Source organism: Saxophila tyrrhenica (genome assembly GCF_035928015.1).
Source record: "Saxophila tyrrhenica strain CCFEE 5935 chromosome Unknown scaffold_6, whole genome shotgun sequence".
NCBI lineage: Eukaryota > Fungi > Ascomycota > Dothideomycetes > Mycosphaerellales > Extremaceae > Saxophila > Saxophila tyrrhenica.
Window position 1 is genome coordinate 747,970 of NW_027041738.1, and position 23,609 is coordinate 771,578.

Genomic DNA, 23,609 nt, shown 5'->3' on the forward strand with positions numbered 1-23,609 from the left:
ATACTCTAGCGGTAAATGGGTTTATACCTCCGTATGTCTAGACGACCGCCTCCCCAGCTTATATCTAACGCTTCTCGTTTTCGATTCTATACTGACCTCACACAAACAACTCCTCCACTATTCGACGCTCTTCTCTGGCGGCGTCTCAACCCCCTTCTGATCCTTCTTCTCCTCCACCTCAGCAGTCTCCGCCATCGTAGCTCTGCCGTGAGTGACGGGCTTTCCTCGACCGGTAATGTCCTTGAAAATGGCCTTGAGAGTCCTGGAGCTCGTATGTCTTCCTTCCCAGAGTGGGTACAGTCCCACGCAGAAAGAAGAGCAGAACAGCCAGAGTATCCCCACGGACACCCATCCGGTGAAGAACGACTTGCTGAAGATGTAGCCAGACCCGTACATGGGCATCGGCCAGAGGATGAGGAAAGCCAGCGTAAGCACCACCGTGAGCGTCCTAGCGATCTTCGATGCACGGCGCAGCTTCTGCTGCTCCATCATTTCAACATCGTCCGTGCGGCCGTTCTCTCCCGGCACTTGCTCGAGGTCCATGTTTGCAGCATTGGCGAGGTCTTCGTCGTCGGCGCGGCGGATGGCGGCCATGCTCTTCCAGTCGTACTTGGGTGAGCGCAGAGCGAATGACAGGATTGGGATGAAGATTAGTGGTGTCAGCAGGGAGACCACGTTGCCAGCAAGCATTGGGTTGCTACAGTCTCGTCAACGTCACTGTGCGGGAAAGCCATTCGTTCATCGACAAAGACTTACTTGGCACCAGTGCTGTCCACAGAGAGGCTTCCACCTTCCTTCTTCGCGGTGACGAGCCAAGCAGTCAGAGAACACATCAGGGCCAACGGCGGACTGAACGTCGCAGCTGCCCAAGACTGTCGGTCCCAGAGCAGCGTCAATGAAGCTGGCAGCACCGCTCCGGAAATGATCACGCCCATCATCAGGTACAGATATCCCATGCTGATTCCGGCATAGTAGAGCCCAGTGCTGAAGGACGCCATAATTATGGCATAAACAACGCATGAGGTGTGAGACATGTAGATGAGCCTCTTGCCGCTTGCTGTCGGATTGATGTAAGTCTGGTAGATGTCATATGTCCAGATTGAGCTCACGGCAATGAGTTCGGCGGACATTGCAGATGTAACCGCCATAAAGATAAGTAGTAATGTGGCAGCAGCTCCCCCTTTGCCTAGCAGAGCTACCGCGGCATCAGGAAGTACGAGGCCTGCGGTCACGTCTGCATAATCACAGGGTGGGATGGTCAGCACTGTCTCGGATCGGACCAAGAGAGGCACCTTCTAAGCTATGGTCACTTACCTGCAGGCGCCATGCGGTCTGGGTAAGTCGGAAACACTGGGCTATTCTCAAGCGCCAAAGCCGAAAGACCCATTGTCGTAGCGCATAGCCATGGTATGGCAAACCACGAGAGGCCGCCGGCGATGTAGCCCGGCAACGCATGGACTGGGCTTGCTGCGATGGCCTTGTTGTAGTATCCATTGTCCATGAATACGGTGCCGAAGTTGCCTGTCGGACAGTCAGCTTGAGCGTCATCCATCAGAGTCGTTCGTAGGGTTATCGAACGAACCAACTAAGTTGATGACAAAGAAGATGGCTCCTTCCTGAGACCGCATGGTCAAGTATGAGCCCTCCGCATTGCCAGGAACGGGATGGCGTTCAGCAGCAGCAACAAGCTTATCGTAGACAACACCCGGACTTCCTAGCTCGTTACCCACGGCATATGCTGTGAAAGCGAAGATGAAGATGATGACGAGGATCATCACGGTATGCACGTAGTCTGTCAGGAACGTGGCTTTGATACCACCGAACATCGTGTAAAGCACAACTCCGATGGGCAACAGAAAGCAGCCTGCCGCCGTTGGGACTCCCGTGAGCGATTCAACGACTGCAGCACCTCCGGTCAGAAGCATGGCCGTTACCAGGATGTTGGTCATCAGCCCGAACGTGATGTATACACCTAGGAATCTGTCATTAGACGGATCAGATTTGGCGCATATCGTTAAAGCTTACCATGCGTGGCTGCTCCATAACGTGCTCTGATGACTTCCAGGAACGTGTGAGCGTTCGGAGCCTTCCGCTTCAGCTCAATGGCGAGGCTGTCAAAAGATAGCACACAAGTCTAAATTCGAATGCGAAGATGCTGGGGTTCAACTCACCTTGCGAAGAGGATGACCTGCACCGTCGCCCCGGAAGCGTACCAAAACGGGCCGCTAACTCCATACCGGTATGCCACTGCGCTCGATTGAAGCAGTGTCGCAGCCCAAGTCCAAGAGCTGACAACTGCTGATGAGACTAGCCCAGACTTGACTGTGCGCCCTGCGGTGCTAAACACTTCAGAAGTCTGTAATTCGTTGTTATACCGCCTCAGGACGAAAGTCGTCAACATCATCCCAAAGGCGAACAGGAATCCCAGTCCAACAACGACGCCATCTGATAGCACGCATGGTCAGTGGAGCTCTGCGCTGTATCGATCATGGTTGACTTACATCCTGTAGCCTTGCTCAACGGTGGCGTGGTCGACATCGTGGCCGTCAGTATAGGTGTATTTTGGTACGAAGCCACGGGGAGAAAGGATCTCGTATGCTTTTGAACATCGTGCTCTTGAACGGCACACCCCACGGCATGATCGTGGTGTGACCAAATGCTGCTCTATCTCTCACGCTTCTCGCCGTGTGTGTCGTTCGAGATAAGGATTGTGGTGATCTGCATGCAGAGAGCCGGGGGCTTTTCGCCGCGGCGCGATAAGGTCTCGAAGAGAAGCATATCTACCGCAACGTCTTGATTTTCTTAGCTGAGGTAAATAGAGGCTCAAACTGTTGTAGTAAGCCCAGAAAGTACTGAAGACGGGCAATGTGACGCGAAGCAACCGAAGGATGAAATCTGCGGGCAAACGTAGGGCTGGAGAACAGAAATGCTTGCCTAGATATCTGCCATGTACATCGACAGCATGAGACTGATGGCTTTGTACCGTTTGCATACACAAGGCAGCATATTATCGATCAGTTGCATTTCAATCAACGTGTGGTTTTCTCCGTCCCGTTGATGAGGCAAGAGTCTGCTCGATGAAAGCATGACCGGGTCCAGACTGGCGTTGTGTTGGCACTGGCATCTCACAACTTCCATAATTGATGTCTAGATGGTCGCCCACCATGAATCACTTCCAATGCCATATTTGATGAGCATTCTTGATGAGCTGATATTCAGGGAGCGTCTCGACCGTAACAAGCCTCCGGGATCTTACGACATCGTGAACCAGCTCGTGAAGAGGCCAGTCGGTGTAGAGAATGTCCAGGCCTCATCGGTCGCTGACCCAGCATTCTACTTTGAGGTGGTGGAGCATGACAACAACCACGACTTCGCCTCAAATGGAACGGTTTCCTCCCGGACCCAGCACGCGTTTGCGGAGGAAGGCTTTCGCGCTGACGGGGCTTGGACCCTCAACCCCCTCAACGACGGCTTGTAGGGCTGACTTTCTGGTGGGCCGCCGCTTTCTGTGATTACTGAACAGACCGAGCACCACCTTCCTGGCCAGCCCATGCCATCTGCGTCTATTACAAAGCGACGGTCAAAAGAGCGGCAGCGTACATGTATGACGGCTGTACTCGAGCCTCAAGACAGAGACGACAAAGCCGACTATTCACCTATCTGTCATTGATCACCGTCCCTTGTGCGACTCAGCAGTCCGAACTTCCCAAGCCCAGAAAGCAACCACAGCGGCGCAGACGGGATAGTCTAGAACATCAGCAAAGACAGCCTTCGACGCCACGAGAGCCCCACCATTGGCATCTGAGCTCTGACCGTGCTTCTCAAAGAAGCTGTTGCTACAGTCTGTCCAGGCCATTCAGAATTTCAAATGGCTGCAGCAGTCTCTCAGACCATGACGATGGAGGAACCACGGCCTCGCAAGAAGCGCGGCAGGCCAAGTACTTCACCAGATGGAGATGGCGACGACAGGAAGCGAGGCCGTCCGAGGGTGGACAAGCAGGACGAGTCTGCTGCTGATGTAGGTGTTCTCCTCTACCAGGATAACCAGCCGCCGCTGTGGTTGGATGAGTATAGCGGCTAATACGCCTATAGCGGAGACGTACGCAAATACGCATGGCCCAGCGAGCATATCGTCAGCGGAAAGAAAGCACACTCGAAGAGCTCCGCAAGCGCGTATCAGAGCTAACGAAGACTATCGAAGTGATGAACAACACCTTCAACGTTTGCTCTGATCGTCTCTACGCATCTAGCTTGACTCAGGATCAGATGCTCGATCTGAATGAAGTGGCTACGAAGTTTGAGCAGCTGGTAGGCGAAGCTCGCAACCCTGGTGATCATGGTCCGTCAACCCCTTCTCCAAGGCACGAAGCTTTCAGATGTTGCGTCGGGTAGTTGTTTAAGGGAATTGGGAGCATCTCGCTAATGGAGAACCAGACTTGTCCGATACGCTGGTGTCTGGCGACGAAAGGACTTCCAACAAAACTAGGAAGACAGCCACGCCGGCCAGTGACCGGTCTGGTGACCGAGTCCCCCTCCCGCAGAATGTCCCGTCCTGGCTCGATCAGTCTGCCATAGCTGCGGCCAACTCAAGCTTGCCCGGCAGAACAGACGTAGCTATGGGGTACGTCATGTACCCTCAGGCCGACGACCAGACCGGCCAAGCCATCGACCTCAACGAGCTTGATGCCGCGGCCCTCCAGATGCAGCAAAGTGCTCCTCTGGAACTGCATGGACCACCTCAACCTGAAATATACGACATGTTCGAAGCAGGAGCCAACAAGTTCTCATTCCCTACCATGACCCCACGTCCGCCCATGACGTACAGTTTCCAGGAGAGCACCTTTGCGAGACGTCTACATCGCGCCTGTACCGAAGCCGCATATCAGCTCCTCCTCGACCCGCGCAGACGCCCAACAGAATACCAGAGAATATTCCGACTGTCCCTCCTAGGCCGAGACAGACAAAAGATCACCGCCCAGCTCAAGGCCATCCTCTCCCGCGGCCCGCACGAAGATCTAGACTTCTGGGAAGCGCCAACCGTCCACGTCGGCGGTGCGGGAACCCACTACCCCCGCCGCGACCCATACGGTAACTTAATGCCCAAGAAGAAGACTTTCAACGTCGGTCGGATCGGTCCCCAAACCCTCACCACGCTCGAGAGGACTGCCCGCGGTAACATCAGCATGGACATGATCGTAGAGCTAGTGGGTTTCGAGGGCGAATGGTTTGACCCTTACGACGTGCAGGGATATCTTGAAGAGAAAGGCATCTACATCGATCCGACGTCGTCCTTTGCAGAGGCACAAATCGTCGAATGGCCCAAGACACTAAGCGATGCATCATCAGAGCCATCAGAACCTCACGTAGCAACACCGCCAGGACAGTTCGCCGTGCCAGGGAAATCGACACCGTTAACGACCTCCCAAGTGAACATCATGATCAATGAAGCAGACGTCGATTTCAGCAAATGGGACGACTCCCGGAACCTCGAGCTGACGAACGTGGGCTACTCGGATGCCGAGTTCGGGTCGTGGATGAATTTCCTGCAGCCTGGAGAATCCGTTCGGCATTACAACGAGGAACAAGCGGCGTGGGAGGGCTTCAGTGTCGACAATGTTCGTGCTATATCGGCGCCGAATAGCCATCCACCCTCGCCGGGTCCGACAAGGAAGAGCGTGTTGATTGACGTTTCGAAGCTTGTGAAAGGTACGTCATATGGCTGCAACGACAGAGTAGGCGCTTGCTAATTGCTCTCACAGTCCTGATCGTGTCCGCAGTATGCTTAGGACGCACACCAGGCTTCAGAAGGCGGGATGTTGATCGGGCACTGGCGATTTCGTCATTTGATGCATTCTAGACATGCTCACAGACTGGGCTGTTCTAATCCTATAGAGCACAACGCTCGATAATCATTACTCTTCAATGCTCGTCACTTTCGTGCTGGTCGTTGATGTCTCCTCCTGATGCCGCCGGTGGACGGAGACCGACTGACTGTGCCCACGCTCTGGCTCACTAATCGATCGAAGACGTATTGGCCCTACAGGAAGTCCGGCGGTATTCTGAGAAGCCGGAGTCGTCAACAGACGTTGCAGCAATTCGTGTAGCTGACAATACTTACAACAAAATGTGAGCACCGGCATTCGGAGCGTCCAGACCAGCCATTTGTCTGGAGAGCAAGATTTACGCGCCGTCCAACCGTTCATCCCTTGATGATCGGGTTGGCCAGCCCACGTAGCCCGCCGCCGACATCGTCTCCCTCGTGATGAGAAAACGGTTACCACCACCATGAGCTAGGGCGGACATGTCGTGTAGCCCTGCAAGGCCGAGAAGCTTGATTACGATGCATCTTCAAGTCAAGCACTCTCTCAGCTCCGCAATACCCGGACGCTCAGCATTGACCGCTCACTCAATGCTCGACTGGCGCGAAGCAGTCGTTGATGGCCCGGATGGTTGACGTGATGCTGTTGAGGCGCTGCCTGGTAACTTTCAGATTGTTAATCTTCACAGTACTACGTTCGCTTCGCAGCGGCCTTCTCTTCTCGTCTCAGAATGTACTGCTCCAAATCCATGCCCTTCTCGCTCGCTCGCTCTCGGTACCGTTCGAGCTTCTTCGGAGGGATGTTCTGAAATACAATCCTAGCCTTGACCTTTTCGCCATTAGCGAGAGCCTCTTGGTACTCCGCAATCGTCACCGCATCACGGGCCGCTCTGCTCGCATCCCTCCTTTCCTTGTGACGCGCTTTCCGTGCGGCCTTCACAGCCTTCTTCTCTGCCTCGACCTGCTCCACCGCCGCCTTCTTTTGCTCTTCTTTGAGCCTCCTTTCTCTCCTCTTCTCCTTCTCCCGCTCTTTCTGGGCCGCCAGGGCTTCATGTGCTTGTGGCGTCTCTTGACTCATGATGTACGCTTTCGCTGCCCGCTTGAGCTCGCGGGTGACCTTCAGACGGTCGAGTTTCTTCGTCTTCTCTGATCCTCCGCCCTTTTTAGGAGGCTTGTACCCGTCCTGCAGTCCAGCCCGTTCGACCACTTCTTGCAGGTCTGCGTCGAGATTGCCGGACATTGGCGTGGCGTTCGCTCCTGTCATGCCTGGATCCCCACGACCTCTGTGCGGGGCCTGCGGGCCCTGGGGAATAATACCTCGACGCTGTGCTTCGCGAACGAGCGTCGCAGCCCGCCGGTCAACACTCTCACGTATTCGTTTCGCCTCGGCCTGCGCTGGGTCGACCTCCTTCGGTGGCATGCTTGCCATCTTCTCTCGGAGCTTCTGCGATCTCTCCTGCTTGCGACGAGCTCGCACCTCCTTCGGGCGCTCCTTGATCAACTTCCCATTCTCATCCCGTGTGCGTTTCTTGCCAGGCACCCTCGCCATTTTCGTTGCCTTCTCGTCAGGCTCGTGGAGAGCTTTTCGCTTACGAGACTCACCCTCCGGTGGGATGGAGGAGGCTGCCATTTCGCTCGTACTCTCCTGCTCCGAGCTTGACTCTGTATCTGTCTCAGAAGTTGTGTCCGGCGTTGGAAGAAGGCTGTTCCCAATGCTGCCCTCAAGCTTTTCGCCCTTCACAAAATTCGCATATAGACCCCCTCGATAGACGCCGTGCTTCTGAATCTGCGCAAGCGATATCTCTTGACCACTGCCCAAATTTTTCAGTCCTTGGTCGAAAGCGCGCAGCCACCACTGATCGGAGACAGAAGTGTGCTTGTTCAGTCCGACTCCAAGCACGTCGACCTTTTTGCTGACGAGCAGCGGTCTTTTGATCCCGCGGTCGGTGTGATCGAGTGAGTGGCCTTCACCTCGCCAGCCTTGCTTCCGCAAGTACGCCGATGCGTCCATACACTTTGTTTGAAAGGTGATTGAGCAGGATTGAAGTCAAGTTCACATGAAATTTTAGTGGAGCATATTGCCAAGACGGAATCAACCGAGTGGTATACCAACGACAACACCTCTTCTTCTTCCAGTCTTCATCTGCTCAACCAGATATGTTATGACTTCTCAATGTTTTGGAAAGCCGATAAATCAACACCGCGATCGATGATCCAGCCGTGCCCAAAGGGACACCCGTTCCAACGAGCACAAGCATTGCTCTACCAGACCCCAATTGCGCGCAGGCACAGCCAACCACGTAAACTTCTACATTCTGCTTCAAGACCCTGTCGAATCTATTGCACCGTGTCTCAGTTCAGCACACATTGACGCCTTTTGAGGATTCCACAAGAAGAACGGCTCATGGGCTTTATGCAGTTTAGACCCCCGCGGCAAGCTCGCTCCCACTTGAAGCTCGTTGTCAAATGACCAGACGATGGGGAGCACTACTTCGGTAGCTGCTCGTGTGACCAAACATTATCTTTCTTGACTTCAGTCCTTCTTTCCTCCCCCAGTCTCGCTAGCAAAAAGACACCATGAGTTCATTATTCAAATCCAAGACGACATTCGACCCCATCTACAGCCTGCTGAACGCTGACGAGGATAAGGAACGGGATGAGCTGACTCAAAGATGGAAGGACAATAAGCTACAAGAACTATCGTTTATTGGTGTTGTGGTATGCTCCCGTTCCTTGCTTTCCAAGTGCCTTCAATGCTGAACAACTCAGGGAGGTCTTCTTGCCAACGTCCTCACCTCGACCAACTCCTGGCCGGATGTGCTTCAGAACGGACGCAGTACCCCTTGGGTCGTTCGTTCTTGCTGGTTCTGCGGGATAATATTCGCGCTAGCTTCGGTCTTGACGGCGGCATCGCAGTCGATTCGAGTGAGCACGACCACGTCTCTTGCTTTCGGGATGTAACGCGCTGACAGCCACACTTCTTACCCATCAGCTCCACCGCATGTCATGCCGTCCCGACGCCAACGCCAGCATCCGCGGCCTCCTCGGCATCAAGAGTCTCAAGTCAAACGGCGAGAAGATCCCAAGACGAGCTCAAGTCTGGATCTGGCAAATGGGTGTGCTCTACCTCATGATCAGCGTCCTGTTCATGATCATAGGCATGCTTGCCCTCGTTTGGGCCGCAGTTGGCGGTCAGAACTGGTGGAATGGCCAGGCTCAACTTGCCATCACTTTTTCCGTCGCAGCTGCTGTGGTCGCCGGACTGTTCGTGTGGGAGCAGGTGAACTTATTTGCTTGGGACGAGTCGAGTGAGGGGTCTAGCGTGAGGCTGTCTTAGCTATAGACTGCATTTCTAACAGGAGGGAAGAGTGTGAGCATTTCTGCGTTTTGCGTGTAAGCTCATGCCCTCCAGGTGGAAGAAGTGGCAGGACGGGAATGCTTACTTCTTCCCTAAGTACAACAGTGCTAGATACCACAAACAAGGACCGACAATCGCTGCACTCTCGCCTTCACGGGAAGTGCTGATCGTGATCGTTCCAGGTAGCTGCAGAACAAATGCTTTTGTTTCCTGCCTTGTCGGTGCCCCCAGTTGGTGGTCAAATGAGTGGCAGAGCTAGTGGTGTATTCGTGAGGCGATACACTGAAGGCTGCTCGCGGAAGGTCAGAATGAATCTCCGTCCCTCCAGATGCTGACAGAGGCCTGAGTAAGGTTGTATCCGCGAAAGGCGGAGCAATCAAAGAGCGCTTCCCCGTACGAGGACTGTGAGGCTCGCATATTCGTTGTTGTACCTCCACGGCGAGCTATCACATAGTCTACTACCTCTAAGGAATTATCTTAGCCTGCCGCATCCGCTCAAAAGCAGTCGTATACCCCTTCACCGTATCGACAGTCTCCTCGAATCCAACCGACCTAGCTTTGCTCAGATCATACTGGCAGTCGAAGTCTCTTCCAACCGTCACCCCATATAGGAACCCCCATGAGAAATGGTCAAAAATGCCTCGCTTCAACCCATGCTTCTCCTCCATCTGGCGCCAGGTATCCGAGTGCTTCTTCACGAATTCCTCCACCGCATACGGGCTCTCACGGGGCGGCGCACCCTCAAGACCGAAGTACGAGCAGATGCCCGGCCATTTGTCCGCCCACGTCACCACAGCGCCGTCCGCGCAGTTGAAGGTGTTGCCATTACCGCACTTGTCGTGATTGACGGCGGCGTAGATGTCCATCTTACCAAGAACATCCTGGAAAGTATCGGTGTGCTTGTTGGTATAACTCGCCTTCGTACCAGGGAACGGGATCTTCGCTCCAGCACCCTGGACTTCCCGAGCGAGCGACAGCCATAACCCAAGACCCTGCGCACAGTTCATGAAGTTCGTGCCCGGAGTGAAGCCAACAATGACATCTGGCCTGATCTCGGAGAAGGTCCAGGGTCTGGAGGCGCTGAGGTCCTTAAGGGTATCGTATTGGGTGTAATAGAAGATGTTGTCGTACCATGGCTTTGGGATTCGCGACGAGCTCTCCTTGAGAGGCGGGTGGAAGTCGACTTTGTCTTTGAACTCGACGCCGTAGGCTTTGCCACCTGTTTGGAGTACCACGGATTGTAGCTTGGACGCGAGCTGGTCGACGGCGCCGATGGCGGTTTGGAGGAGGTTTGTGTTGACGGTTCGGAGGCTGTCGTAGTCTGGCTTCTCGATATAAGCTGTGAAGATGACGTGGGTGACGGTGTCGATGCCGGAGATCTTCTGCTTCATGGAGGCCACGACATTGTCGACGGAGGCTGTTAGATCGACACCTGAGACGAGTTGTAGGCGGGAGTCCTTTGGTAGATTGGAATCTTCAAGAGACAGTGGACGATTCGTCAGGCCTGTTACTTTTTCGAAAGTCGACTTCGTTGGGTATGATAGCGCCTCGTTCACGCAGGCCCATCCACTGTGTTCAACAGGTCAGCATGAAACGAGACTGTCGCAGTTGTTTGTTCGTACGAGACACCTGATGCTCCGAAGACGAGCAGATGGTTGCCGGTAGAAGACATTGTATATTAGCTCGAAACTGTTTCCACCTGAGCCAGCTGTATGCCTTCCAGCAGTTCTTCATCAAGACACTGGTCAACGAAGAAGCTTTCGACCGAAGCATTGATGGTCCTGTAAAGATGATGTAAATCTGCTCCGGATCCATGTCCGAATTCATTGAACCGATGTCGGACGAGGAGTCGTGAGACTACATTCGCAGTGAGAAGAGAGCAGAGATGTGAAGAGAAGCCATACGGTATTTCGCTTTGCGCAAGAACGATGGAATTTGGAACTACACCTCCCCATCATCCGAGTCGCTATCCCTCTCCTCCAACGACCTCTTTTTATGAAACAACTGCTCCGTCTCCTCCCCTACCAAAGTCTCGTCCGTATCGTCCTTCTCGTCACCAATCTTCTCATACGAGGTCTTCTTCCAGGGCTTCTTGTTGGCCATAGCAGCCATCGTCGACCTCGCGCTCCACAATGCGAAGCCGACCAGGCTACCGATCGCACAGCAGAGGACTCCAAAGGCGAAGGCGATACTGAAGCTGCCCACGCTCACCGGCATGCCAAGGGCGGAAGAGGAGATTTCGGCAGAGGAGGCATCTTGCTGCCACTGCTCTTCCTTGAGCACGGCTTCGTTGTAGGTATTGAGCGGTGCGATGCTCTTGACGACGTCTGATTTGCCAAGCTCTTCGCCCTTGCTGTTGTATGCCTTGACGACGACGTAACTGGGATAGCCTTCGTAGGTCAAGGCAGTCTCGAAGCCCGTCCGTGGCGAAGACGCGATGAGCTGTTCTGACGAGCCGTCATCTTTGGTGTGGTACGCTTTCCAGGTTGTAACTTCAGTGGCGCCGTTCCAGCTGACATGGATGCTGGTGGTGACTGTCTTGTTCTTGTTTGTAGCCACGCCAACTGACTTCACCGCGGGCAGCTCAGTTGGATGGCCGACCCACGGGAACTTGTAGCTTCGGTAAGATTTGAGTTCAGGTCTCACGCTTGCCTCCAGGATCAAGTTGCCTTGGGTGTCGTATTCGGAGAAGAGCGAGTAGGAAGTCCAGCCCATGAAAGTGTTGCCGTTGGGTAGAACCTGGAAGCTGCCTCTCCCTGGAGCATATTCGCCATGCGGGTGATCGAATTGTGCTACAGTCTCGGCTGTCATCTGCTCCTGATCCGTCCGAAGCGCGATGAGGAAGCCGCGCGACATTTCATTGCTGTAGATTGGCTTTCCAGCCGGTACATAAGCGTTATCGAGAAAGGAGACGAGTGTGTGCGTGCTGTTCTGCCCTCGCACGCGGGCGTGGTGTTGGCCAGAGAAGTGCCCATCCCACTTGAAATCGGAGTTCTTAGTGTTCTTCCCGCCAAACTTCCAGACCACAGAGCCATCTTTTGCCGAGATCTTGTAGAGCGCGTTGCAGTGGCGTGCGGATAAGAGGTAGTCGCCGTCCGGGAATTTGTCCAGGGCATTCGCATGGATGTAGTCCAGTCCTCCATCCCGGTGGCATGCACGTTTCGGGCGCTTTGCAAAGACAGTCTCCTCAAGACCAATGATGCCTTCCGATCGCCAATCGAACAGAACCTCGCCCGTGGCGGTATCCACCTCCTCGAAGCCATAGTAATGCACGCGGCACTCATAGTCCAACTCCGCAGCTTCCAACTCCTCCTCCGTGGCTGACTTGGTGAAAGTCTTGAGCATAAGCGCGGTGCCATTGTCCGTCAAGCTAAAGTCGTGCATGTTCAAGCGTGCGTGCTCGTCCTCGACGTTGAACTTCTCCTCCAGGCCGTACTGCGAGTTGATGAGGATGCCGTTCTCGTGGCGGTAGATCATCGACAGCATGTTCTGGCCCTTGTATTGTGAGACCTTGAAATCGAACACATCAAATCCACTCAGCATTGGTACACCACTCCATATTAGTTCGCCGTTCCCGTCATAGATATGCGGTCCCACCCATCCTCCACCGCGCTCATCTTGCATGGGGTCTTGGTAAGGGCCGAGGAACCAGTAGCCAGGCGCTATCGCCGACTTGTTGTGCTTCCGTATATTCCATCTCGGAGCATCGATATCTGGTCTCGTCAAGAATTTGTAAAAGTCCTGGTGATGTTCTGCCCCGTGTGCATCAATCTTCACTACGTTGCTGTCGTAGCCATCGGCTCGCGCTTCCAAAAGACTTGTGTGGTCGAAGGATGGTGTGCGAAGAACGTGGGCATATCCCAGAGAAACGAGAAAACTTAGAAGCTCGAGCCGCAGCATGGCGAACGTAAAACAGGTAGATGAATGAGTGGAATGGCGTAATCACGCCAGAGATAGACAATGGAAATGGCGAATGCTGTCGAGGCTGAGAAGAAAGGAACGTGAGCAGCACGCGAAAGGGTGTCACCTCGAGCAGAATGATATATCGCAATAGCGTCCTACCGTCTCGACCGTGGCTGGGGGACTACTGTACCTTTTGGGGGGCCTTGGGAGAGGGCGAAAGTGAGTTGGTCAGGGGCATCCCATGCCACCTTCAAAGGCACCGACATTTCGTTAGGAAATGGCGGGCTAGACTCAGCCCATGGTGGCCTGAGAAAGCGTACCCCTGGGCCATCGATGGCAAGGTTCAAAAATAGGAGGAGTAAGATTGGATTTTGAGCGGCTCGGCATTGCTTAGCCATGGTCTTGCCCCATTTCGGGATGCCCTGTCTCACCCGACTCGGTGCGAACGTTGCCGCAGCTGATGGGAGTACGATCTCGGTCATGAGATATCTCAGCAGACACAGCAGGGCGCTTCGTAAGCAGGAGCTGTGATATGTATTGCACACAGTGTCTCGCTATTCCGCGCCCATGTTGCCAGCCGGCAGATTCATTCAGCGACAGTTGAACGCGAACACGAGCATCCTCACCCCCGCAGGGACCTTCAAATATCAAGCCGTGTGGACGTCGCACCATCCTCGTATTACATGCGCAGTTCGAGCGGGCCTGAATGTATCACCTCAAGGTGACCACCCGCTCACGTCATGCCATCATCTGGAGATCGACGAGATCCGACTCCACGTCTTCGAGAAAGTTGAGGTTTCGAGAGGGCATAAGACGAGATGATGGAAATTATATAGGGTTGCTAGAATATTTCAAGTACTGCATAGAATACAGAGACCAACGTCCATCAGATACCGTCGTACAATTTGTAGCATCATCGACCGCCAACCCACGGCCACAGTGAAGCAGCGCGCGGAGAAGGACGAGATCAGTGCTTGACTCTATTGTTTTGGTCATCACCTGGAGTTGGTCCCGTTCGTGCAAGTTCGCGTCCTCCAATCTCAAGTCGATAAGAGTCTGGCTGCTTCGACACAGCAAAAGGCTTGAGCAATGCCCACCCTGCAGACCCAAAAAGTAGTGAACTTCTCGCACCAAGTAAGCCCCATCGAGTTACCTGTCTCGCACCCGTCTGCAAAAGCGAGTTTCAGCGGACAGGCGGAGGGCAAGCAATCGCATACCTATCGACCTCGACGAAGTAAGCTCTCACACACAACCCAGGAGCCCAACTTGACTCCCCACGTGACAAGCCATCTCCTCCCAGCTCTTCATCAACGCCGCAACGAGATGAGCCCAGCAAGAGGCGCAGACTCATATCCTCGTCTCCCTCTTGCGAAGGCAGCCCGAAGGCCGGTCCTCAAGCCAGGCAGCATCCGAGCGAGCGAAGGATCCGAGCAGGAGTGCGAACGGTAGAGAAGTCGGCGAGGAGTGGATGGAGGTTGGCGGAGAATGAGCCGCAGTAGTGCTTCTATGGCGGCGCCTTTCGGCGTGCATCACTGGGTGAGCAGTGAGCTGTCCGGGGACTTTCCCAAGAGCGGTGTGTGACGGACGAGCATTTAGTCTTGAAAGACATGATGCTGTCGGCGTGTAAGCTCTTTTTGCGATTCTTGGTCGGGGAGTTGAGGAAGGAAGAAGAAGAAGTGCTGGCTCAGGATATTTTCTGCTTAGACGCTCAACAAGGAAGGTGCGGCTACTTCCGAAAGCTTAGTTAGCTCGAAGGCATCGACGCGTCGAAGCCTTCGAGAGAGCTTCACGTAAAAGCTGCTGCGAACGACACTCTCTCACGACACTCTCACGACCTCACATTGCACCATATATAAGTGACAGACATATAGTAAGTATTGCTCCAACCATCCATGATCACGCGCCAACATGTCCAACAGGAGCCTCCTAATCCCCAGCGCGAAGCGAAGAGCCCCGACAGCCGACATGTCACTGTTCGGCGGGCAACAGCAGTCGTCGGCAGCACCGGGCAATCCGACTCAGGGCGACTTGAGCAAAGACATACCCGTCGCGAGCCCACCTGACGACAGCATCTCCGGTATCAGCTTCAGCCCAACGAGTGAGCACTTTGCAGCCAGTAGCTGGGACAAGAAAGTGCGGATATGGGAGGTCGACGGCAGCGGACAGACGCAGGGCAGGGCCATGATGGAGTTTGAAGGGCCGGTGTTGGACTGTTGTTGGAGCAAGGTGAGCAATCTCACGTGAAAAGGCCATATGAAGCAGGATACTGACGATTTACTTTATCTAGGATGGCGGAAAGGTCTTTGGAGCGGGGGCTGACAAGTCTGCTCGAATGCTGGACATCGCATCCGGCTCGACGCAACCACAGCAAGTCGCTGCCCACGACCAGCCGGTGCGCTGCGTTGAAAGCATTACAGTCAATGGCAGCCCTATGCTCATCACTGGTGGATGGGACAAAATGGTCAAGTACTGGGATCTCCGTCAGCAACAACCAGCCGCTTCCATCGAGTGCAAGGAACGCATCTACTCGATGGACGTCCGAGGAAACGAGATGCTTGTCGTCGGCACAGCAGAGCGCTGGATCCAAGTCATCGATCTCAAGAATCCTGGCACCTTCTACAAAGCCATCCAGTCGCCTCTCAAATTTCAGACGCGCGTCGTGAGCACCTTCACCGACGGCACAGGTTACGCGGTGGGAAGTATCGAAGGTCGCTGCGCAATCCAATACGTGGACGACAAGGACCAAGCCAACAACTTCAGCTTCAAGTGCCACCGGCAACAAAGCACCGCCGATCGCAACACCAGCAATGTGTTCTCGGTGAATGCCATCAGTTTCCATCCTCAGCACGGCACCTTCTCGACCGCTGGAGCTGATGGGACGTTCCATTTCTGGGACAAGGACGCGAAGCACCGATTGAAGGGATATCCAGAGGTTGGCGGTTCAATTAGCGCGACGGACTTCTCGAGAAATGGCAACATCTTCGCGTACGCTGTGAGCTACGACTGGAGCAAGGGGTACAGTGGCAACTCGCAGCAGTATCCAAACAAGATCATGCTCCATCCCGTGCAAGCAGACGAGTGCAAGCCGAGACCGAAGGCTGGAAAGCGATAGGCAGGCGCGGAGCATGGACATCCAGTTGGATGGGCAAGATTTTGGCCTTCGATGTGCCCATGGGAATTCTAGCGAGGCGTCCGGCGTTCGAAGCACAAATTCAAGCCATCAACAAGGGCGGGCAAATTTCTTACGTATGACCAGCTAACCAGCGTGAGAAGCCTGCAACGTATGTAGCAAAAGACCGTCCATTCCACTCAGCTTCCATGGCGCATCGCGATTCACCTAATCTCGCAGCCTTTGACATTTAGCCTTCACTCATTCGACCACCGTCCACAACAGTCGACGATACTGGCCGATCTACTCTGGGCGAAACTTCTCCCTACCATCGTCCATGCGAAACTCGACCTCTGCAGATGCGCATTCACGGCATCCTGCTTCACCAGCGCCAGCGCCAATCACTGAGACGCGCGATAGCACCCCGTGCCCTCCTCCGCTGCGCCAGGGTCATCTCCCGCGCCAAGCGCCTCTGCTCAAAATTCATCACCCTCCCAGTCCACGCTTCGATAATGACCGGCTCTTCTGGCCATTCCCAACAATTCCCTCGGAGATACTCCTGGGTTGCTTTTGCGGCTTCGCGACCGACGGGATTGGAGACGCAGAGGATGCAGGGGAGCAGGACTTTGCCTATCGTGACGGTGGTTTGGGTTGCGATGTATTCGTAAATTCTGGTGCGGACTTCGGCTGGGAGGTCGAGCAGGCGGAAGGGGGGTTGAGGAGGTTTCTCGAACACGGGTGTGCGGACGATGGTTGGTGTCCTTTCGACAGCGAGCGTCCTAACGATGCTTGGTGTCCTTTCGGCTGCGGGCGTCCCGACGATGGCTGGAGTCCTTCCGAAAGCGAGCGTCCTGACAATGGTTGGTGTTCTTTCGACTGCAGGTGTCCTGACAATGGTTGGGGTTGTTTCGACTGCTAGTGTCCTGACGATGGTCGGGGCCATTCTGTTGATGAGCACAACGACGGCAAAGGTCTTGAGGTGAGGTAATCTCGAAATGAAAATTGAAAAGATATTTTTGGTGGTGTCGACCCGGCGCCATGGGTATGGCAAGCTTTTGAACTCTGCCACTATCCGTCTACCAGAAAGAATGCTCTAGCTCTCCATCTGCGCCAAATACTCAGGTTCCACCTGTACCAGTATCCCCGGCCCCTCCCTCTCAAGCACTTCCGTCTTGATCAAGAACGTGGCCATGAACTTGGCTCGCTCTGTTCTACTATTGTTGTCGCTCACCCTGTGTCGGCAGCCTGGTTGCTCGTACCTGGTCAGAAGTCAGTAATGTCCTTGCTAAAGCATGAAGGACATGCTGCTGGATGAGAAGGTGGCTTACCAGCTCTCACCAGGACGATAAACTTTGGCTTCGCCATCGTTCATTGCACTCAAGACTTCGCCTTCGAGAACGTAGGCGAAGACGTTCGCTCCACCGTGACGGTGTGGCGGTGTTGAGCCGTCTGGTGGAAAGGAGACCTCGAAGGCGAGAATGGACCAGGAGGGGTCGTCGGCGAGTTTGTTTTGGTATGCTAGTTTCCGTTCTACGGGAGGGCGGCTGTGGTGAGGTGGTTAGCTTGCAACATGTAGTTGCTAACGAACGGGGAGGGAGAACGTCACTTCTTGTTCCATGTGATGACAGGAGCCATTGTCTCCTGTTGGTCTAATGTGTGTGTCGTAGACGATGGAAGTTGTGTACGTAAGGAGTGTCAAGCCTAAGGTGAGGCTTTGGTTGGTACAATGTAGTTAATGGGAACGGGGGTCTCTGCTTTGGAAGCACTTCACATCTAAATGCTTGGAGACAGGCAGAACGATCAAGAGCGATCAGCAGTAATAACGCTTGCAACTTCCAGAAAGAGTAGGCAAGATACAACAGAGGTGCATCGAGATCCGCATACGGTCTGTCTCCAGCCGGATGACGCTGGTGAGCGGGGACAAACGCTGTGGAAGGACCACATGGATTGTACATAACACTGTAGGGCGCAGGTTCTAGACTAAACCGAAGGCAGAGCTCGTCTTTTCAGGAACGTAGCTCGACTTCATAGGCCAGCAGTGGAAACCGGTCGGTGTTGTTGAGTAGTGTATTCTCGCAGTGTCTTGCTAATCTAGTGATCCTTCCTCAAGTCGGAAACAGGCCGTAACAACCACCGTCTATCGATGGACCATCCAGCTCGCTGCAGTCATGGACTTCTCACAACGGAACAGGCAGGTGTCTCAGGGGCAAACAGTCTCCCACATTCATGCATCTCCCACCACTCGCTCTCCGCTTCCTATCCACCGTGACCTACCTACGACGGCGACAAGAGTGCTCACGACGCATGCGGTCCTCATGACGGCGGCGAACACGATGGGCTTCGCGCTCACCCAGACCCCATTCCTCCCCAACACGCGCCTGGTAGTGATGGGCACGATTCGGCTCCGGATCTACAACGTCGTTCCGATCACGGGAGCGGGAGCGGCGGGGCGGAGAGTTGTCGCGGCTCCTGTCATAGATTCTCCCACCTGGGCCGTAAGGGTTGCGTGGTGGTGGACCGCCTCCCTGCAAAGACAAAAGTTTGTAATCAGCGCATGTTTTGCAACGACAGCACGCGGTGTCTCAGAGATGGCTTGTATCCTTGAGCTTACGTATGGACGATCAGCGACACCGTAGTTGGGATTGAAGGGGTCGGCGGAGGGCCCTGGTGGCTCGTAGCGGAGACGCTCGCGCGAGTTGGGGCCTGCTTGTGTTGTTAATAAATCCCAGGTGTGCAGGCCAAAGATCACTTACGTGGTAGCGGTACATCCCTCGCCACCTCCTCGTAGCCGGGCACCCTGTACCTAGAAGCACGAGGACCTGGTGGTGGCGTCTCAGATCCTCGGCGATAGCCTGCGTACGGTCCACGGCGCTGGTCTGGAGTGTTCGAGCGGCGCTGCTCTTCGGTGGGTAGGGTGACGGCTAAGACTGGTGGCGGTGGGGGACGGAGGTCACGCTGTTCTTCGCGGAAGCGGCGACGGTCTTCTGGCGAGTCGTCACGGGTTCGACGGGGTGGGCTGGCATACGGATCGTTGGCGCGATCGAGGTCGCGAAGCGTGTGCTCTTCGTAGGGGGTGCGCATGTAGCGGTCGTTTTCGTAGCGAGGGTAGCCGTCGCCCAGACGCGAAGACCAATTTTCCAGGGGCATGGCTGCCGAGCGTCGTGAGCTGGGGGAGAAGTCTGTAGGTGATGTGGGAAGGAAGCAGATAGTCAACTGAAAATACCCTCAGCTTAAAGGAATCGCAGCAGTTCACCTGTTGAGAAATTTAAATACCTACGAAATGTATTAATTCACATGTCGTGATGTGATGAAAATGGGGCCCGAATTCGTCAGGCGCAGTCGTTTGCTGGGTCCACAGTCTGCATTGCTCGCTGTAATGGCATTTCAGCTTCATGTGCTGATCATGATGGCAGCGTGGTGAATGTATTCACAGCGACGAGTGTCACTGGGAAGCAGGTTGGGGACTGTATTCTCCAGGCCAACACCAGGGCTGATGCCCAGCAGCCATTCCCAGAACCTCTAATAGCCAAAATGGAACACTCCTGCTCCTGTAGTGACCGTTGCCAACGTTCCATGTGCAGCGGAGCAGCCGTTCCATGATTGATGTAGGAGTTTGGAGTTGCAAGAGAGAGGATGCGGAGGTGGGTGGGCAGGCCGTCCTCGTACCTTGACTCGACACTGAATGTCCTGAATGTCTCAACATCGTCGTGGGTGTTGCATACAGGAGAGGCGAGCTGCCTGGACGCACATGAACCCCAGACGTTCCTCTATGGATGGCGAGCTTGATCCAGAGTCCAGGAGGTTTCTACGGTCTGCGAGGTGCTCATCGCGAACATCGTCGATTTGTTAACTGTGAGGTGAGAGTGTGAGGAAAGCAAATTCCCCGAGCTCACTTCATGCATTTTGTGGCGACGTCAAGGGCGGTCCATCTGGGGCAGGAGTCGGCTCCGCTATCATTGCATGACGTCCTGAAATCCGTATTCATGGGTTCCCGGAACGACAGATTGCATCTTCATGTTGCAAATAACTGGAACTGGTGGGCTTTGTCAGCTCACCAGCTACCGGATGTGGTCACCAGTCGATGCTTGGCAAACATTGGATTAATGAGACGGAAGTGTCATATAAAAGCTTCTCCTTCCAGTTTTGCTGTGAAGCGATCGAGCAAGACAACCAGTCCGGAGCAGGCAAAATAGAGCAGTCCTGTGTCGCCATCCATCGCCGGCGTAAATCCTCGAAAAGCTTACGCGATGCGACCAGTGAACCAGGCGCTTCTCAAGCGACGTGCCGGCACGGATGTCGAGAGCTTCCAAGAGAACTACAAAAGGCATGGCCATCTGGTGCTGCCGTGGTGCATGGCGAATTGTGTGTCGTATTACGCACAGGTATGCATCCCCGACATGAGACCTATGGTGAGCATGGCTGACAACAGAACAGGTCCACAACCCTCGCTGGTTCTCGTCGGAGGTAGCTCAGAAACACCCAGACGTAAATCTCCAGGAATATGATGCCGCGGCGGAGATGGTGTTTGAAGGGGAGCCTGGCTTTGCTGGACGGTACTACGAGAACGTCGTCCTGGCTGATGAGAGACGGATATTGTTCAGCGAAGCAAGAGAGCACCTACGGCTCGTGGACCCGGGCAGCGTCGTTGGAGACCGCATCGAGTTCATTGTAGATGGCAGGCCGACCGTGGCGTTTGGAGAGTGGAAGCGGCATTGGGAGGACTGCGAGAAGGCGGCAGCAGGCTAAGGCCGCAAGGGTATGTCGATGGTGTGCGATACCAGCCGCCCTAGAAACTGGTATGTAGGTGTCATTGTATCCGTAGCAGCAGCCGACGCAAGTACATGTATGTTGTCGTGGAAGTGTGTCTTGGGTGTGAGTGATCTCTTGGAGAGGCTCCTTGAAGCCCCACAAAAATGATCCCACACCTTTCTGGTTTTGAGCCTCATTTGCAAGTACATTAACTCGACCACAACATCTCCGGATACCATCCCGACCATCTCTATTCGAATCAAATGGATCCTCTGAAAGAATTGCCAGCGGAGATTGTGCTTCGCATACTGGATGTCTCTCCTGTGTCGACCGTTGCGAGCCTCACCCGCCTCAACCGGTCGTGGCATTCATTCATCGACACTACCCATCAGGACGCAATATACGGCTCGCCGTCGAAGATTCAGCGGCCTTCCAACAGCCACGACTTTGCCTTTCTCAGCAAGAAGCAGAGTTTCGCGAAATATTTCGATGCGACCGGGTCCTGGAAAGACCTCTGCAAGCGCCAGACTTTGCTTGCGCGGGCATGGGAGACCGGCGAGCCTGTGACTCGCGAATCCATCGTACAAGTAGGCGAAGATGCGGTGTGGCGATTTCGACCAGACTTCGAGCGTCGACTCATCGTATCAACAAGCCAGCAAGGAGGACTGAACGTCACATGCATGGACAGCGGCAGTCTTCTGTGGCGGCTTTCTCGAGACGAGGTGCGGCCATTCGCCCATCTCGAATACCAGGATGGAACTCTTGTGTTTGACAGCGAGGGAAACTCTCTGCAAGTGTGGAAGACTGGCATTGAAGGCTTATCTCGTGGAGAATATCGGCGAGTCGCCGTTCTACCGCACGATTGTCAGACACGAGGGTTTCAACTGTCGTACGACACGTTATGCGTTGTGTCTATCGACGGTAAGGGCTTTGTATACGACGTCATGGAGGATCCGCCAAAGCTACGGACGGCAATTACCATAGAGCAAGAGGCCGTCGGTCACCTCGACCAGAACGAGGATGTCGTAATGTTCTGCATGGGCAAGAAGGGCTATCACCTTTATGACAAGAACACCGGAGCGAAGATGGGAATCATCGATCCGAAGCTAAACGCTTTCGTCTGCCATATCCTCCACCCGCCCTCGGAGGGCAACGATATCATATTCACCGGCAACGCTCTGGATGCGTTACCCTCAGCTGAGCCCTTTCCGCCTGGTCGACCGAGCCGGAATCGCCTCACTCCCATCGACGTTATTGGCGGGCCGCTAGTCAGAGACCAAAACGAAGAGTTTCTGACACTCGAAGACGACGAGTGGGGTGCTGCATTGTTTTCTGGCCCCATCCTTGTCGGCATCTCCCGCGGTGGCCGTGTAATGGTTTGCCAGGACTGGCGACGATGCCTAAAAGATCCAAACGAGTTTGCGAAATTGACGACCATCATCGAATGCGAAGAGTCTGATGGATCAAACTGGGACATGGGCGGCTGGCTCTCCATCCGGAACAATCGCGTTATGTTCGAGGTCCAGGATCGAGTGTATGTGGTGGCGTTGCTTGAAGACGGCAACATCGACACCATCGAGACAAAGTCGTATGCTTTTGCTACAAGCTCAGCGATTCAACTCGCGGTTCCCGTCAGTTTCATGGCAATCTATGATGACTGTATCATGTCAACGTATACCACGCTGGGCTGGCGACGTCGAGAGACTGAGGTGCAGGGAGCGGGTCCTCAGCAGCCCAATCGCTTCAGAATGTTTCCAACGAAGACTATTCGCATAGTCAGCTTGGCTCCAAGACTCGAGGACGGGCAGGAACAGGACACTGATGAAGGCAGATTGGTAGTACCTGCAGCGGAAGCCGACAGCCATACCAACATTCTCCAGATCATGGACATGCTCAGTGGCGACGAGGACGATGATTAGATCAGATCAGATCACCGAGATACAGAACGTAGGATCCTTGCAACCGATCTGTCTCTCGTCCCAGGCATCCTCCGAGGTGCTACAGCAGGTGGCAAGCGCAACATGGGAGAGCAGCACGAGGCTCATTGGGCTCACAGGCTCACAGGGAAGGGCCTCAGGAAGTTGGAATGCTTCCGTCGTACGATCTGATGTTGAGCGGCTGCTCGTCAGCATGTAGACATTGGTCGCTTCTCTGAGAACTTCTCATCAAGCTACGCGGTGCATACGTTTGGTCAGATGCTCGCTTGGAGGTAGACTACTGGTCGACAAAGATCTCGAGATTCTCTCTTCCCAAGATAGGAAGTACGGCCTGATCGTGCTTGACGTGCTTGACGTGCTTGACTTGACTGCGATAGCGATGCTCAGCCAAGCTTATTTCCTCTCTGGAAGGCTTATTACCGCTTCCAGCATCGGGTTTCCCTCCGCATGAAGTCACAATCATGAGGCAAGTCCGATCACGGATCACCAACAATTCCACGTTCCGGCACATGGAGACGAGGGCGTGCGAACGATCATCTCACACTCCAGCTTCTACCCCGCCGACAACAACCGGCTTTTCATCTCCATCATTTCTCCATCGAAAACGCCTTGCGAGAAGAGGGGTTGAACATGGGTATTGACTCGTCGGTCGTTTTGATGTCATGATCAAGTTGAGTATAAAAGTTGCGCGGTACGACCACAGCCGCTCGAACAGCGTAGGTCATATCATCAATA

The 23,609-nt window shown here is 54.4% G+C and overlaps 12 protein-coding genes across 12 annotated transcripts; 7 read left to right on the top strand and 5 right to left on the bottom strand.

Moving 5' to 3' along the window:
• Positions 1 to 117: 117 nt before the first annotated feature.
• Positions 118 to 2,538, bottom strand: DUR3 (urea active transporter; the record flags this gene model as incomplete). The annotated part of the gene is made up of 7 exons (XM_064801604.1): positions 118 to 697; positions 757 to 1,234; positions 1,315 to 1,521; positions 1,583 to 1,972; positions 2,026 to 2,111; positions 2,172 to 2,445; positions 2,502 to 2,538. The coding sequence occupies 7 exons, from the start codon at positions 2,536 to 2,538 to the stop codon at positions 118 to 120; spliced, it is 2,052 nt and encodes a 683-aa protein (XP_064660234.1).
• A 640-nt stretch (positions 2,539 to 3,178) lies between these two features.
• Positions 3,179 to 3,478, top strand: LTR77_004351 (uncharacterized protein; the record flags this gene model as incomplete). The annotated part of the gene is made up of 1 exon (XM_064801605.1): positions 3,179 to 3,478. The coding sequence occupies one exon, from the start codon at positions 3,179 to 3,181 to the stop codon at positions 3,476 to 3,478; it is 300 nt and encodes a 99-aa protein (XP_064660235.1).
• Positions 3,479 to 3,892: 414 nt separating this feature from the next.
• On the top strand, positions 3,893 to 4,392 carry LTR77_004352 (uncharacterized protein; the record flags this gene model as incomplete). The annotated part of the gene is made up of 2 exons (XM_064801606.1): positions 3,893 to 4,018; positions 4,093 to 4,392. The coding sequence occupies 2 exons, from the start codon at positions 3,893 to 3,895 to the stop codon at positions 4,390 to 4,392; spliced, it is 426 nt and encodes a 141-aa protein (XP_064660236.1).
• A 224-nt stretch (positions 4,393 to 4,616) lies between these two features.
• Positions 4,617 to 5,857, top strand: LTR77_004353 (uncharacterized protein; the record flags this gene model as incomplete). Its single annotated transcript, XM_064801607.1, has 2 exons — positions 4,617 to 5,706; positions 5,760 to 5,857. The coding sequence occupies 2 exons, from the start codon at positions 4,617 to 4,619 to the stop codon at positions 5,855 to 5,857; spliced, it is 1,188 nt and encodes a 395-aa protein (XP_064660237.1).
• A 652-nt stretch (positions 5,858 to 6,509) lies between these two features.
• On the bottom strand, positions 6,510 to 7,829 carry LTR77_004354 (uncharacterized protein; the record flags this gene model as incomplete). The annotated part of the gene is made up of 1 exon (XM_064801608.1): positions 6,510 to 7,829. One exon carries the CDS (start codon positions 7,827 to 7,829, stop codon positions 6,510 to 6,512), a length of 1,320 nt encoding a protein of 439 aa, XP_064660238.1.
• A 566-nt stretch (positions 7,830 to 8,395) lies between these two features.
• LTR77_004355 (uncharacterized protein) lies at positions 8,396 to 9,155 on the top strand (the record flags this gene model as incomplete). The annotated part of the gene is made up of 3 exons (XM_064801609.1): positions 8,396 to 8,536; positions 8,588 to 8,743; positions 8,811 to 9,155. The coding sequence occupies 3 exons, from the start codon at positions 8,396 to 8,398 to the stop codon at positions 9,153 to 9,155; spliced, it is 642 nt and encodes a 213-aa protein (XP_064660239.1).
• A 485-nt stretch (positions 9,156 to 9,640) lies between these two features.
• Positions 9,641 to 10,848, bottom strand: LTR77_004356 (uncharacterized protein; the record flags this gene model as incomplete). Its single annotated transcript, XM_064801610.1, has 2 exons — positions 9,641 to 10,745; positions 10,799 to 10,848. 2 exons carry the CDS (start codon positions 10,846 to 10,848, stop codon positions 9,641 to 9,643), a joined length of 1,155 nt encoding a protein of 384 aa, XP_064660240.1.
• Positions 10,849 to 11,117: 269 nt separating this feature from the next.
• Positions 11,118 to 13,076, bottom strand: LTR77_004357 (uncharacterized protein; the record flags this gene model as incomplete). Its single annotated transcript, XM_064801611.1, has 1 exon — positions 11,118 to 13,076. One exon carries the CDS (start codon positions 13,074 to 13,076, stop codon positions 11,118 to 11,120), a length of 1,959 nt encoding a protein of 652 aa, XP_064660241.1.
• A 1,911-nt stretch (positions 13,077 to 14,987) lies between these two features.
• GLE2 (RNA export factor gle2) lies at positions 14,988 to 16,191 on the top strand (the record flags this gene model as incomplete). The annotated part of the gene is made up of 2 exons (XM_064801612.1): positions 14,988 to 15,305; positions 15,367 to 16,191. 2 exons carry the CDS (start codon positions 14,988 to 14,990, stop codon positions 16,189 to 16,191), a joined length of 1,143 nt encoding a protein of 380 aa, XP_064660242.1.
• A 2,267-nt stretch (positions 16,192 to 18,458) lies between these two features.
• Positions 18,459 to 19,335, bottom strand: LTR77_004359 (uncharacterized protein; the record flags this gene model as incomplete). The annotated part of the gene is made up of 3 exons (XM_064801613.1): positions 18,459 to 18,713; positions 18,800 to 18,891; positions 18,942 to 19,335. 3 exons carry the CDS (start codon positions 19,333 to 19,335, stop codon positions 18,459 to 18,461), a joined length of 741 nt encoding a protein of 246 aa, XP_064660243.1.
• Positions 19,336 to 20,435: 1,100 nt separating this feature from the next.
• On the top strand, positions 20,436 to 20,934 carry LTR77_004360 (uncharacterized protein; the record flags this gene model as incomplete). The annotated part of the gene is made up of 2 exons (XM_064801614.1): positions 20,436 to 20,570; positions 20,623 to 20,934. 2 exons carry the CDS (start codon positions 20,436 to 20,438, stop codon positions 20,932 to 20,934), a joined length of 447 nt encoding a protein of 148 aa, XP_064660244.1.
• A 266-nt stretch (positions 20,935 to 21,200) lies between these two features.
• On the top strand, positions 21,201 to 22,856 carry LTR77_004361 (uncharacterized protein; the record flags this gene model as incomplete). Its single annotated transcript, XM_064801615.1, has 1 exon — positions 21,201 to 22,856. The coding sequence occupies one exon, from the start codon at positions 21,201 to 21,203 to the stop codon at positions 22,854 to 22,856; it is 1,656 nt and encodes a 551-aa protein (XP_064660245.1).
• Positions 22,857 to 23,609: the final 753 nt, after the last annotated feature.